The sequence below is a fragment of the Thalassophryne amazonica genome, chromosome 10 (assembly GCF_902500255.1).
Source record: "Thalassophryne amazonica chromosome 10, fThaAma1.1, whole genome shotgun sequence".
In the NCBI taxonomy this organism is placed as follows: domain Eukaryota; kingdom Metazoa; phylum Chordata; class Actinopteri; order Batrachoidiformes; family Batrachoididae; genus Thalassophryne; species Thalassophryne amazonica.
Window position 1 is genome coordinate 114823950 of NC_047112.1, and position 16571 is coordinate 114840520.

The 16571-nt window shown below is 43.0% G+C and overlaps 1 protein-coding gene across 1 annotated transcript in view; it reads right to left on the minus strand.

Annotated features, from left to right (window-relative positions):
- Positions 1-16571, minus strand: part of pbx1b (pre-B-cell leukemia homeobox 1b) — a 390181-nt gene that overhangs the window by 60965 nt on the left and 312645 nt on the right. The window contains exon 2 of the mRNA XM_034180734.1: positions 14443-14678. Within this exon, the coding sequence (XP_034036625.1) occupies positions 14443-14678 (236 nt within the window). The remainder of the gene's footprint in view (positions 1-14442; positions 14679-16571) is intronic.

Sequence of the window (16571 nt, forward strand, 5' to 3'; positions counted from 1 at the left end):
GTTCAATTGACGCGTGAAATAGTGTTGCACAATAAATTTTGCTGAGTAAAATTTACTCTGCTGGGATAACATTTGATCCCTGTCTAAATAGAGTAAAAAACACTGTATTGAAGAGTGAAATCAGCTCTACCGGTGTCGCTGACTGAAAGATTTTGGAGCTCAGCCGTTCTGTGGACAGACTGTCCTCACCCAAAGCGATCAAATGGATTAATGGGATTATTAACCATCAGATAACAAGGTAAAACCTCTTAAATCATTCTAAAGTCAGATTTTTTTTCCCGTCTGCATATATTCCTCTTTGTCTTTCGGCTGTTCCCGTTAGGGGTCGCCACAGCAGATCAATCGTTTCCATCTCACACTGTCCTCTGTATCTTCCTCTGTCACACCAACCACCTGCATGTCCTCCCTCAGCACATCCATAAACCTCCTCTTTGGCCTCCCTCTTCTCCTCCTGCCTGGTGGCTTCATCCTCAGCATCCTTCTCCCTATATACCCTAGGTCCCTCCTCTGCACATGTCCAAACCATCTCAATCTCACCTCTCTGACTTTGGCTCCAAACCGTCCCACCTGAGCTGTCCCTCTGATATGTTCATTCCTAATCTTGTCCATTCTCGTCACTCCCAAAGAGAATCTCAACATCTTCAGCTCTGCCACCTCCAGCTCTGCCTCCTGTCTTTTTGTTAGTGCCACTGTCTCTAAACCGTACAACATAGCTGGTCTCACTACTGTTTTGTAAACTTTCCCCTTCACTCTTGCTGATATTCTTCGGTCACAAATCACTCCTGCCACCTTTCTCCACCTACTCTACCCTGCCTGCACTCTCTTCTTCACCTCTCTACGACACTCTCCATTACTTTGAACAGTTGACCCCAAATATTTAAACTCATCTACTTTCACCACTTCTACTCCTTGTAACTGCACTATTCCACTGGGCTCCCTCTCATTCACACACATGTACTCAGTCTTGCTTCCACTGACTTTCATTCCCTTTCTCTCCAAAGCATATCTCCAACTCTCCAGACTAGACTCAACTTGCTCTCTACTCTCACTACAGATCACAATGTCATCTGCAAACATCATAGTCCATGGGGACTCCTGTCTGATCGTATCCGTCAACCTGTCCATCACCACTGCAAACAAGAAAGGACTCAGAGCTGATCCTTGGTATAATCCCACCTCCACCTTGAATGAGTCTGTCATTCCGACTGCGCATCTCACTGCTGTCACACTATTCTTGTACATGTCCTGCACTACCCTAACATACTTCTCTGCCACTCCAGACTACCTCATACAATCCCACAGCTCTTCTCTTGGCACCCTGTCATAAGCTTTTTCTAAGTCCACAAACACACAATGTAACTTTTTCTGGCCTTCGCTGTACTTCCCCAACAGTATTCTCAGAGCAAACATTGCATCTGTAGTGCTCTTTCTTGGCATGAAACCATATTGCTGCTCACAGATCTTCACCTGTTTTCTAAGCCTAGCTTCTACTACTCTTTCCCATAACTTCATGCTGTGGCTGATCAACTTTATGCCTCTGTAGTTACTGCAGCTGCACATCACCCCTGTTCTTGAAAATAGGAACCAGCACACTTCGTCTCCACTCCTCAGGCATCCTCTCACTTTCCAATATTTTATTAAACAATCTGGTTACAAACTCTACTGCCATCTCTCCTAGACATTTCCATGCCTCCACTGGAATGTCATCTGGGATCAACTGCCTTTCCACTCTTCATCCTCTTCATAGCAGCCCTGACTTCCTCCTTACTAATCTCTTGTACTTCCTGATTTACTCTCACCACATCATCCAGCCTTTTGTTGTGGCTGGCGTGCCTGGCTCGCTTTTGTTGGTCTTCTGTTTCTGTCTTTTGGTTTTCCTTCCAGGTGGTGCGCATATGGGACTGAGTGGCTGTGTGGCTGAGTTATCAGGACCTCACCCTGATCACCTGCGGCCCGTCAGGACTCACAGCTGTGGTGCATCTACACGGATTGGAACATGGTGGCATTTAAGTCTGGAGTGCACAGTGTGTATTTGCCAGAGACTCGACCTTGTGACCAGACGGGTGAGATCGTCGTCTCGAGAGCCATCTCATCATCAGTGGATGCAGAGAACGTCCAGGTTTGATGCATGGTCTGTGAAAGAGGAGAGGGTGAGGTCTCACGCTCGTCAGCACACTTCCTGAGGTATGTCAGGTTTTGTGACTAACATTTGTACAGTGAGTAAATGTGGTGTCCCTCACACCTTATTATATTGAGCTGTTATGTTAGTCGTTTTAATCAGCTTCCACTGCAGTGAGTTTGTGAACAGGGTGTTCCATGCCTGCAGGGTGGGAAGCTGATTAGTAATTCAGCCAGGAAGTGTTTGCTGTTTGTACACCTTTGAGCGGTCTCTCTGTGTGTGGAGTGTGGACTCACATGATGATTTCTTCATTCACAGACTCGGTTTGTCACGGCCACCTGGGGGGTGTCGGCGGGGTCCTTGGGTCCGAACTGGTTCTGGCTCCGGACCGTTAGTGCTGCTGGGAGCACACCGCAATCCACCACGCCAGACCGTGCACTCTTTTGTTATATTTATCACATCACTGTTATGTTTATTAAACTCTGTTATCCTTTGTACCGTGCTCTGCTTATTTTATACTGGGTCCTTCAAACGCTGGTCGGTTCTCCGGGCTGGGTCCGACACATAACACCTTTTCTCTCACTCATTTTCTTTATTCATCAGCTCTTCAAAATATTCCCTCCACCTTCTCAGCACACACTCCTCACTTGTCAGCACATTACCATGTGCATCTTTTACCACCCTAACCTGCTGCACATTCTTTCCAGCTCTGTCCCTTTGTCTGGCCAATCGGTACAAATCCTTTTCTCCTTCCTTACTATTCAACTTCTTGTACAGCTTGCAATATGCCTTTGTACTCCTGTCTACTTTCTTCATCTCTCCGACTATCCCAAAACATTTTCACCAATCCCTTTCTCCTTATGCTTTCCTGGACCTCTTCGTTCCACCACCAAGTCTCCTTGTCTTCCTTCCAGTGTCCGGATGTCATACCCAGTACTGTCCTAGCTGTCTCCCTCACCACATCTGCAGTACTTTTTCCAGTTGTCCAAAATTGCTTCCCCTCCAACCTTCTCTCACCTGCTCACTAAATTTCACACAACAGTCTTCCTCCTTCAGCTTCCACCATCTGATCTGAGCTCTCACTCTCTTCTTCTTCTTTACCTCTAAAGTCATCCTACAAACAACCATCCTATGCTGTGTAATGACACTCTCTATCTTACCACCTCTGCCACCACCTTACAGTTTCTGATTTCTTTTAGCTTGCATCTCCTATAAAGAATGTAGTTCACCTGTGTGCACCTTCCTCCACTCTTATATGTTACCCTGTGCTCCTCCCTTTTCTTAAAGTAGGTATTCACCACAACCATTTCCATCTTTTTGCAAAAGCAACTACCATCTGTCCTTCCCCATTCCTATCCTTGATACCATATCTACCCATTACTTCCTCATCACCTCTGTTCCCTTCACCAACATGCCCATTGAAGTTCGCTCCTATCACCACTCTTTCATGCTTGGGCTCACTCTCCACCACCTCATCTAACACACTCCAGAAATCTTCTTTCTCCTTCATCTCACAATCTACCTGTGGGGCATATGCACTGATGATATTCATCATCACCCCTTCAATTTCCAACTTCACACTCATCACCCTGTCAGACACTCGCTTAACTTCCAACACACTTTTAACATACTCTTCCTTTAAAATCTCTTGCTTGCCTCTGCTGGTGGTTGGCTCTCACTGAGGTATTGTATCACTTCCTGTTCCGGAGCACAGCGGTGTTTTGCTGTATCTGTTAGCTGTTTAATCTGTGCAGTTAGATTGATCTAGTTGCCTAGATAACGATTTGTTTCACAGTGTAATCTTCACATGCCTTAACTAAAGCACTCCCTCTGCTGAATCACCTCTAAATTATTTACACATTATTCACTTTGTGTGTTTTTAGGAATCCGCTAGCTTAGCGCAGCTACTAGCTCTTAGCCGATTTAGCATGGCGGCTTCTCCTGTCTCTCCTGCACTTTTCTGCTCTGGGTGTGAAATGTTTAGTTATTCCTCTGCCTCCTTTAGCAGTAATGGTACTTGTAATAAGTGTAGCTTATTCGTAGCTTTGGAGGCCAGGCTGGGCGAATTGGAGACTCGGCTCCGCACCGTGGAAAATTCTACAGCTAGCCAGGCCCCTGTAGTCGGTGCAGACCAAGGTAGCTTAGCCGCCGTTAGTTTCCCTCTGGCAGATCCCGAGCAGCCGGGAAAGCAGGGTGACTGTGAGGAGGAAGCGTAGTGCTAAACAGAAGCCCCGTGTACACCGCCAACCCGTTCACATTTCTAACCGTTTTTCCCCACTCGACGACACACCTGCCGAGGATCAAACTCTGGTTATTGGCGACTCTTTTGAGAAATGTGAAGTTAGCGACACCAGCAACCATAGTCAATTGTCTTCTGGGGGCCAGAGCAGGCGACATTGAAGGAAATTTGAAACTGCTGGCTAAGGCTAAGTGTAAATTTGGTAAGATTGTAATTCACGTCAGCAGTAATGACACCCGGTTACGCCAATCAGAGGTCACTAAAATTAAAATTGAATTGGTGTGTAAAACAATGCAAAAACAATGTCGGACTCTGTAGTTTTCTCTGGGCCCCTCCCCAATCGGACCGGGAGTGACATGTTTAGCCGCATGTTCTCCTTGAATTGCTGGCTGTCTGAGTGGTGTCCAAAAAATGAGGTGGGCTTCATAGATAATTGGCAAAGCTTCTGGGGAAAACCTGGTCTTGTTAGGAGAGACGGCATCCATCCCACTTTGGATGGAGCAGCTCTCATTTCTAGAAATCTGGCCAATTTTCTTAAATCCTCCAAACCGTGACTATCCAGGGTTGGGACCAGGAAGCAGAGTTGTAGTCTTACACACCTCTCTGCAGCTTCTCTCCCCCTGCCATCCCCTCATTACCCCATCCCCGTAGAGACGGTGCCTGCTCCCAGACCACCAATAACCAGCAAAAATCTATTTAAGCATAAAAATTCAAAAAGAAAAAATAATATAGCACCTTCAACTGCACCACAGACTAAAACAGTTAAATGTGGTCTATTAACATTAGGTCTCTCTCTTCTAAGTCCCTGTTGGTAAATGATATAATAATTGATCAACATATTGATTTATTCTGCCTTACAGAAACCTGGTTACAGCAGGATGAATATGTTAGTTTAAATGAGTCAACACCCCCGAGTCACACTAACTGTCAGAATGCTCGTAGTACGGGCCGGGGCGGAGGATTAGCAGCAATCTTCCACTCCAGCTTATTAATTAATCAAAAACCCAGACAGAGCTTTAATTCATTTGAAAGCTTGACTCTTAGTCTTGTCCATCCAAATTGGAAGTCCCAAGAACCAGTTTTATTTGTTATTATCTATCGTCCACCTGGTCGTTACTGTGAGTTTCTCTGTGAATTTTCAGACCTTTTGTCTGACTTAGTGCTTAGCTCAGATAAGATAATTATAGTGGGCGATTTTAACATCCACACAGATGCTGAGAATGACAGCCTCAACACTGCATTTAATCTATTATTAGACTCTATTGGCTTTGCTCAAAAAGTAAATGAGTCCACCCACCACTTTAATCATATCTTAGATCTTGTTCTGACTTATGGTATGGAAATAGAAGACTTAACAGTATTCCCTGAAAACTCCCTTCTGTCTGATCATTTCTTAATAACATTTACATTTACTCTGATGGACTACCCTGCAGTGGGGAATAAGTTTCATTACACTAGAAGTCTTTCAGAAAGCGCTGTAACTAGGTTTAAGGATATGATTCCTTCTTTATGTTCTCTAATGCCATATAACAACACAGTGCAGAGTAGCTACCTAAACTCTGTAAGTGAGATAGAGTATCTCATCAATAGTTTTACATCCTCATTGAAGACAACTTTGGATGCTGTAGCTCCTCTAAAAAAGAGAGCTTTAAATCAGAAGTGCCTGACTCCGTGGTATAACTCACAAACTCGTAGCTTAAAGCAGATAACCCGTAAGTTGGAGAGGAAATGGCGTCTCACTAATTTGGAAGATCTTCACTTAGCCTGGAAAAAGAGTCTGTTGCTCTATAAAAAAAGCCCTCCGTAAAGCTAGGACATCTTTCTACTCATCACTAATTGAAGAAAATAAGAACAACCCCAGGTTTCTTTTCAGCACTGTAGCCAGGCTGACAAAGAGTCAGAGCTCTATTGAGCTGAGTATTCCATTAACTTTAACTAGTAATGACTTCATGACTTTCTTTGCTAACAAAATTTTAACTATTAGAGAAAAAATTACTCATAACCATCCCAAAAATGTATCGTTATCTTTGGCTGCTTTCAGTGATGCCGGTATTTGGTTAGACTCTTTCTCTCCGATTGTTCTGTCTGAGTTATTTTCATTAGTTACTTCATCCAAACCATCAACATGTTTATTAGACCCCATTCCTACCAGGCTGCTCAAGGAAGCCCTACCATTATTTAATGCTTCAATCTTAAATATGATCAATCTATCTTTGTTAGTTGGCTATGTACCACAGGCTTTAAGGTGGCAGTAATTAAACCATTACTTAAAAAGCCATCACTTGACCCAGCTATCTTAGCTAATTATAGGCCAATCTCCAACCTTCCTTTTCTCTCAAAAATTCTTGAAAGGGTAGTTGTAAAACAGCTAACTGATCATCTGCAGAGGAATGGTCTATTTGAAGAGTTTCAGTCAGGTTTTAGAATTCATCATAGTACAGAAACAGCATTAGTGAAGGTTACAAATGATCTTCTTATGGCCTCGGACAGTGGACTCATCTCTGTGCTTGTTCTGTTAGACCTCAGTGCTGCTTTTGATACTGTTGACCATAAAATTTTATTACAGAGATTAGAGCATGCCATAGGTATTAAAGGCACTGCGCTGCAGTGGTTTGAATCATATTTGTCTAATAGATTACAATTTGTTCATGTAAATGGGGAATCTTCTTCACAGACTAAAGTTAATTATGGAGTTCCACAAGGTTCTGTGCTAGGACCAATTTTATTCACTTTATACATGCTTCCCTTAGGCAGTATTATTAGATGGTATTGCTTAAATTTTCATTGTTACGCAGATGATACCCAGCTTTATCTATCCATGAAGCCAGAGGACACACAACAATTAGCTAAACTGCAGGATTGTTTTACAGACATAAAGACATGGATGACCTCTAATTTCCTGCTTTTAAACTCAGATAAAACTGAAGTTATTGTACTTGGCCCCACAAATCTTAGAAACATGGTGTCTAACCAGATCCTTACTCTGGATGGCATTACCCTGACCTCTAGTAATACTGTGAGAAATCTTGGAGTCATTTTTGATCAGGATATGTCATTCAAAGCGCATATTAAACAAATATGTAGGACTGCTTTTTTGCATTTACGCAATATCTCTAAAATCAGAAAGGTCTTGTCTCAGAGTGATGCTGAAAAACTAATTCATGCATTTATTTCCTCTAGGCTGGACTATTGTAATTCATTATTATCAGGTTGTCCTAAAAGTTCCCTAAAAAGCCTTCAGTTAATTAAAAATGCTGCAGCTAGAGTACTGACGGGGACTAGAAGGAGAGAGCATATCTCACCCATATTGGCCTCTCTTCATTGGCTTCCTGTTAATTCTAGAATAGAATTTAAAATTCTTCTTCTTACTTATAAGGTTTTGAATAATCAGGTCCCATCTTATTTTAGGGACCTCATAGTACCATATCACCCCAATAGAGCGCTTCGCTCTCAGACTGCAGGCTTACTTGTAGTTCCTAGGGTTTGTAAGAGTAGAATGGGAGGCAGAGCCTTCAGCTTTCAGGCTCCTCTCCTGTGGAACCAGCTCCCAATTCAGTTCAGGGAGACAGACACCCTCTCTACTTTTAAGATTAGGCTTAAAACTTTCCTTTTTGCTAAAGCTTATAGTTAGGGCTGGATCAGGTGACCCTGAACCATCCCTTAGTTATGCTGCTATAGATGTAGACTGCTGGGGGTTCCCATGATGCACTGTTTCTTTCTCTTTTTGCTCTGTATGCACCACTCTGCATTTAATCATTAGTGATCGATCTCTGCTCCCCTCCACAGCATGTCTTTTTCCTGGTTCTCTCCCTCAGCCCCAACCAGTCCCAGCAGAAGACTGCACCTCCCTGAGCCTGGTTCTGCTGGAGGTTTCTTCCTGTTAAAAGGGAGTTTTTCCTTCCCACTGTAGCCAAGTGCTTGCTCACAGGGGGTCGTTTTGACCGTTGGGGTTTTACATAATTATTGTATGGCCTTGCCTTACAATATAAAGCGCCTTGGGGCAACTGTTTGTTGTGATTTGGCGCTATATAAAAAAATTGATTGATTGATATTCACCCTAGGAACACACAGCAATCCTGCACCCTATGAGCGCAAGGCCCGAGCCAATACATAGGGCTTAACCATGTCAGCCAGGTAGGGAGGTGCCAGTCCATGAATGATTTTATAGGTCAGTAACAGAACCTTAAAATCTGACCTCAAAGAGACAGGGAGCCAATGAAGGGATGCCAAAACAGGTGTAATGGTATCAAACCTTCTGCTTCGTGTCAGATGTCTGGCAGCAGCATTTTGAACCAATTGCAGACTCCTAATGCTAGACTGCTGTAAACCAGAAAATAGGGCACTGCAATAGTTCAATCTGGAAGAGATGAATGATTGTATCAGAGTCTCAGCATCAGCCACAGACAGGATGGACGAATCTTCACTATATTTTGCAGATGGAAGAAAGCAGTCCTCGTAATATCTCTATTGTGTAGGTCAAAGGACAACGTAGGACCAAAAATTACCCCAGGGTTCCTCACTTTGTCTATGTGATGTATGACACAAGTGAATATGTACACTCAGGGCAACTCTCATCAGAACAGCTTGAATGAGCGCACCACGAAACATAACGCCAATGGGCAGGCGTACATGATGCCAGTGCGACAGTTCATGCATGCGGGAACACAGTCTCAGCAGCTGCGCTATGTGGTTACACATGGTGTAGCTGCTGTGAAGAAAAAATAAATTAAAAAATACATGTTGCAATGGTTTCATGCACGCAGGAACACAGTGCGAGCAGCAATATGATGTGTAACCACAACGCGCAGCTGCTATGAAAATTTAAATCAAATCAAATCAAAATCAAATCAATTTTATTTATATAGCGCCAAATCACAACAATAGTTGCCCCAAGGCGCTTTATATTGCAAGGCAAAAGCCATACAATAATTACAGAAAAACCCCAACGGTCAAAACTGTTGTGGGCTGGTGTGTTTGGCTGGCTTGGTTTTTGTTTCTCCCACCAGGTGGTATGCATTCAGGACTGAGTGGCTGGGCATTAGGACCTCACCATGAACACCTGAGGCTTGTTTTCACATGCAGGTCATCAGGACTCACAGCTGTGGTGTATTTTGTCTTAATCAGAGATTGCTGCATTTAAACCTTGAATGCACAGTGTGTGATTGCCAGAGACTCGACCTTGTGAGCAGACATGTGAGATCGACGTCAGGAGAACAATCTCACCATTACGGACACAGAGACCGCTCCAGGTTTGACGCCACAGTCTGTGAAGGAGGATTGGGTGAGGTCTCACGCTCTTCAGCACACTTCCTGAGGTCATTTGGTTTTGGTGACTTTTATGAAGTAATGACAGTGGATTTGGTGTCCCTCACACCTTGTGTTAGTGAGCTGTCACGTTATGCTAATTGTCTAATCAGCTTCTGCTGCAGTGGAGATTTGAACTGAGTTGTTCCGTGCCTGCAGGGTGAGAAGCTGATGTATAGATTTAAGCCAGGAAGTGTTTGCTGATTGCGTGCACCTTTGAGTTGTGTCTCTCTGTGTGGAGTTGGACTCACCTCATGTTTTCGTTCTTCACAGACTCGGTTTGTCGCGGCCACCTGGGGGTGTCGGCGGGGTCCCTGGGTCCGAACTGCTATGGCTCCGGACCGTTTGCGCTGTTGAGAGCGCGCCGTGTTTCCACCTCACCAGACCGCGGACTTTTTAGTTGTTTAGTACTGCACCCACTGTTATGTTTATTAAATTCTGTTATCTTTTGAACCGTGCTCTGCTTATTTTATGCTGGGTCCTTTCAAACGCTGGGTCGGTGCTCCGACCGCGTCCGAAACATAACAAAAACGACCCCCTGTGAGCAAGCACTTGGCGACAGTGAGAAGGAAAAACTCCCTTTAAACAGGAAGAAACCTCCAGCAGAACCAAGCTCAGGGAGGGGCAGTCTTCTGCTAAAAAAATACATGTCAACCCACAGGATTCGAACCCGTGCTTTCTAAAAGCTCTGATTGCCACTCAGAAACTTTACCAATGAGCTACCATCGCTGGCCTGTGAAAGGTGCAGAAAACTGCCTGATATCAGGAAGGACATGGACGTATTAAAAAAAACACACACACCATATAAAAACATTGCATTATATTGAATCCCTCTTATCAAACAGGCAATACAAATATGATCCATCTGTTCCTCTGTAGATGACCCATGGTCACAGACGTACAGTCATGAAATGACATGAATGAGAAGCAGTTTGCTAATCTCACCATGTCCACATCTGCTGGCATGTGTCCAGCCAGGTTGTGCGCGTGTCCTCCCCAACATGCTTGTCTTGTGGATGGCGTGCACAGGACTTACACCGCATCATATGGAACAGAGCTCATGTAGGTGACGTGACAGTCAGATTGCCCGCTGCGTGTTATGAGCTGATGGTCCATTTCAACCTGGGGGCAGCCTGTCAACAGGCTGCAGCGAGCGCACGCTGCGCATGCTGCAGCCCGTCGCCACAGCAATATATGTTTTTATTTATGTCCACGTGATGACAGCAAGTAGAAACAGTTCTTAGTCCATGTCTGTCCAAACACAGCACGTGTTGTCCAGCTGGGATTTCCAGAATGACAGACCTCCACAGCCGCTTCTGTCGGCAGTCACACCTCAGTTCAGTGCACACACCAAAGTCACACTCGTGAGGCACTTAGGCAAATTTCACTGCCAGCACGACACTGATTGTCTTCTGACTGTTGTCTTGTTAATTGTGCGAATGGCCACACATTTTCTAAGTGCCATGTGAGCGGTGTTAGATGTGCGTGTGTGTCACCTGGAATTTGGCCGATACCTGCTGTGAGAGGGTTCGATGGGCTTGCACAGCGCACACTCTGTCTTTCAGCCGCTGGTGTGTGCAAATAGTTGTAGCAACAGGTGTACGAGGTGGCTACGATTCTACACATTTTGCATATGATTCCTGCTTCATGCGCACTTTATGTGCAAATCGACCAAATTTGGCTCCAAAAACAAATGCCAAATTTGTAAATATTTTGACTAGCTTACTTCTGCAAATAACTGATGCTGATCAATTAAACTTATTGTTATCTTACCTTGTTACTATGTTAACTTATCGTCTTATCGTTTATAATGATTTTTAATCACTTTGAAACTAATTAACTGGTACAATCCTGATTCAAATTGAAAATAAAGTGCGAGTGATTCACTCCACTTTAATAAATTGAGATTACATATCTCTCAATCCAATTTAGTTGTACTCTGATTTATGACAATTGTCCAATTTTGAATTTTTACTGTTCCTGATTTTTCAAATTAATTCTTTGACTTAAAAGTAATTCTGCTTTCAGCACTGAAGTAATCCTACTAACAAATTGGATATTACCTAAAGCTGATATTTTAACTGAAACAATTTGACAAACAAATGAATTTCTTAATCAAATTAAAAGAAGCTTTAATTAATGAACAAACAACAAATTATTCACATTTTTAGCTTAACTAATTAATTAAAAGTATTGGTTTTCAGATACTACTAATTAAAGGAAACTGTTGATTTATGTTTTCCAACTTTTCCCGGGACAACGAGAGTGACTCCAAAAATCACAGATAATGGACTTCAGTTTCAGATGTTCAACAGTTCATCCCTGTATCAGCCTGCAAGCTGAACGCACACACTCTGCCTCCTCTTTACACCCTGCACTCCAGCCCCACCCCCAGATGGATGGGCCGTTTCCCCTCATTGTGGATCAATGAATTATGTGTTTAAGCATCCCCGAACCCCGGCTTCTTAAGGTGCTTTTTCCATTCCATTACACTCAGAAAAAAAATCTTGCTGAGAACCCTGTTAACTGCAGCTGTCATGATCTGGCCCTTTAGGGCCTGTTGGTATAGTTCTGGACCCTGTTCCTCTTCCATGCTCTGAGCCTTCTGTGTTTTTTTCATGTCGTGTCAACTTTCCATGGTCATGCTTCGGTTCTAATTGGTTTTGTTTCATTTACTCTCTGTGTATCATTTGCTTGCCACATTTATAGTTTTACTTTACTGTTTATTGTTTTGCTTTCAGTCTTGGTTCCTTTACTTGCTTTAGTCTTAGTTTTGTTCTGTTTATCACATTTATTGTTTCATGCTTTAGTCACAGGTTTTGGTTGTTATTTATCTTCGAGTGTTTCTTATCAGATTAAGTTCCGTTTGTTATTTATTGTACTATTCTATAACCACTGGTTTTGTTTGCTAATCATCATTTATTTTCTAGTTAGTCATTTGCCTGTTTGCCACTTTATCATTTATTGTACAACCCCAATTCCAATGAAATTGGGACATTGTGTAAAATGTAAATAAAAACAAAATACGATTTTCAAATCCTCTTCAACCTATATACAATTGAATACACCACAAAGACAAGATATTTAATGCTCAAACTGATAAACTTTGTTGTTTTTGTGCAAATATTTGCTCATTTTGAAATGGATGCCTGTAACACATTTCAAAAAAGTTGGGACGGGGCAACAAAAGACTGGGAAAGTTGATGAATGCTCAAAGAACACCTAATTGGAACCAGGTGAGTGTCATGATTGGGTATAAAAGTGTAGAAAGTTCTCCATATTCTCTGAATCTTCTGATTATATTATGGACTGTAGATGATGGAATCCCTAAATTCCTTGCAACTGAACATTGAGAAACATTGTTCTTAAACTATTTTTTCATGCAGTTGTTCACAAAGTGGTGATCCTCACCCCATCTTTGCTTGTGAATGGCTGAGTATTTTGGGGATGCTCCTTTTATACCCAATCATGACACTTACCTGTTACCAACTTTCTCAGTCTTTTGTTGCCCCGTCCCAACTTTTTTGAAATGTGTTGCAGGCATCCATTTCAAAATGAGCAAATATTTGCACAAAAACAATCAAATCTATCAGTTTGAACATTAAATTAAACATTAAACATCTTGTCTCTGTGGTGTATTCAACTGAATATAGCTTGAAGAGGATGTGCAAATCATTGTTTTCTGTTTTTATTTACATTTTACACATCGTTCCAACTTCACTGGAATTGGGGTTGTATGTTTGTTTCCAGAAACATCTCTGTCCACACAAATCTACTGAAAAAAGCTGCAGTACATATGCCAGGCCTGCATGTGGTGCTGTAATGCTTCCACAAAAAATTGAGAAGAAGACAGGAGCATGTGCATAACTGGGGTAAGGAGCAATGATAAATAAGTCCCTGGTGGTATAATACTGTGCTGCAGGTGTGTTTCTCAGACTGAACCAGAGGGCGCTGCTGCTTTGTCCCACCAACAAGAGCCAAAATAATTTATTTTAAAAGCTGAAAGTCCTTTCTGCAACTATTTTATAGGCATCACAGTGCTCTATTTATTCATGACCAGCATTCACCACAACTATCCATCATCTCTTCAGCTTTCTACTCGTGACAAAAATAAATACTATTAATGATCCACCAAGAAAAAAGTATGTCAAATTACGCTGTTATAACAACAACGTCATTATGAGCAGCTGAGGTTACAGAGGCAGGGATATGAGATGCAAATCCAGCATTTTCAGATTCATCCACTCTAGGACCCATTTTCAAAAAGGATAAATTTCAGCCACTGAAAACAAGACAAGTTGCAAAAACGTGATTGATGTCTATCATGCATTCGCATTACCGGGATGTTTTATTTGAGCAAATTCAATGTCTGTTCATCAGAGCCCCAAATCCACCGGAGACTGACGAATTATGTGATTTTGCCACCGGACAAAATATTTAAATAGGCAACCGATCTGCTCTGTGTCAGTCTGATCCCGTCAGATCTCAGAAGATAAGCAGTGCGGGGCCTGGTTAGTACTTGGATGGGAGACCTCTTTGCAACACTGGTGGCTGTGTATGTTTCTCCAGGTTACGCTGGAGTTGCATCAGGAAGTGCAACTGCTGTGAAACTTGTGCCAAATGCCACTGCGGATCTGGATGTATCCACTTTGGCGACCCCAAACAAAAAAGGGAGCAGCTGAATGGACAACAACAAAATATTTAAAGTAATGTAATGCGTTTCCTCTATCAGTCTCAGTATGACACAGGCTTAGAGCGTGGTCAGACCTGCTCTTCCTACCTGCTCATACTTCTCCAGCTCAGTGTGGTAGATCTGTCTGATCTGGGTCAGCTTGGCTCTGTAGTCAGAATGCTCTGCAGAGTTGTCACCTCCAGCTGCTGCTGCTGCTACAGCAGCAGCTGCTGAGCTGCCACCTTTATCTGGACCCGAAACACCTTCTGCCAGCAGCATGTTGTCCAGTCGCATCAGCTGAGGGTCTGGCGGCTCCTCCTCCTGGGCACTGCGAATACTCAGCACTACAAAGACAGCAAGAATCACAAGTCAGCCACAAAGGTCACATTGTCAGTTCGTCTGACAAGATAGATAAAGTCATCACTGTTTGCTTGAGGAAAGGACTCATCAAATTTTTGGGAGTCCGTCTGGACAACAAGCTGGACTGGTCGGTACACACAAGCGTCTTGTATAATGGCCCAGTCACACGGCACACGACGATTCCTGAACGAAGGGAAAAAGTAAAAAAAAGTCACAATTTGTTGAGAAAAGGTGGACGTAAAAGTTTTATCACAGAACAGTCTGCGAAGCAAGAGCGCAAAAGAGACGAAAGAGGAACTTAACAAAACCGAAGCTAACGATCTCGACGTTTTAAATGAAACGCGCCTGGAGCCACAGCTGGAGCAGTGTGTGTCGGAGCTCATAGCACCTGAGTCCTGGAGAAACAAGCTGTGGAGATGTGTGTGCGTATCAGTGGACCGGCCTGCTTTGGTTCCTCATCCAGAACAAAACAGGGATTATCTCCTTCATCATCAGAATCCACACTGTCTGTCAACACGCTGTGCGCTCCGTCTTGCTCCAATTAAAAAAAAAAAACAACAAGGTGTGCCGTGGTCACTGCTGTATCACGTTACTAAGCCATACTGATTTATAACAGAAAACTGTCAAAAGGGAGAATAAATATAAATATAAGTGTAAAGATGATTGAATATATCAGAGCAGTAAATTCATCAGTGCGTGTGAACGCGCGCATTGACTCACATGAGCGATTATTTCCACCAGATGATCACTGATCCACAGCATGAATTCTGTCTGCCAGAACAGAACTTTATATCATCATTTTGATTTATCTCCCGGTTGCCACATGTACAGAAGGGCTGGATTATTATTCCTACACTCATATTGTTATATTTAATAAAAAATAATAAGCGCACACAGCAGCTGCTGCTATCGCTAATGCTGCATTCAAGCACCGTCGGAAATTACACATTTTTGTTGTTTCAAATTCAGCAGTTGCTTGTGGCAAAATAATTAATTATATCCACACAAAAGATTAATTCTGACCTATGTAATGTGCCTGAGCCCATTGAAGCTGAACCCCCACGCACACAGATAAAAAAAATCCAAGCAAGCAGGCTGAGTTTGCCCTGTAATTTCCAACAGTACATGAAGCAGCAGCAGCCTCAGCGCTCACAAACCGGCTTCTGCACTGTGTGAAAACATTCAGCTGGTCCAATGAAGTCAAATTAAACAATAACGTGACAAAAAACTAAACAAACGATTAAAAAACGTCAAGAACGACAGCAAAACGAGACACAGACGAATTGAAGTTTTCGTTGCCCTTCGTTCAAATTTTCTAACAGTTTAAAAATCCTGATCAAGCGCCAGCTGCAGGAACAAAGCACTACAAAGGTTAAACGATGCCAACGAAAGTCAACGAAAGTCCAGATTTCTTGTTTCGTCAGGGCTTCGTTGCTCTTCGTTAAGTGCCGTGTGACTGGGCCATAAGGAAGGACAGAGTAGACTCTACTTCCTGAGGAGGCTCAGATTGTTTAATCTCAGCAGTGAAATGCTGCACATTTTTTATCAGTCTGTCGTAGGCAGTGCTGTGTTTTTTGGGGTGGTCTATTGGGGGGGGGTGGTATGACCCTGAGAGACAGTAATCGGCTGGATAAGCTGATAAGGAAGTGTGGGTCAGTGATGGGGAGGAGGGCAGACTCTGTGCTGGAGACAAGGATGAGGACTGTAATGCAGGGCCTCCTGTGTAACACCAGGCATCCTTTATAGCCATCCCCTGACTTGTCTGAAGAAAACTGGCAATTAAACTGATTATTTACAGGTATTATACCAAAAGGTCCCATTACTTATGCAACCCATCATCTTGGCTTTTATATTTTTTATTAATTTATGTCAGGTTG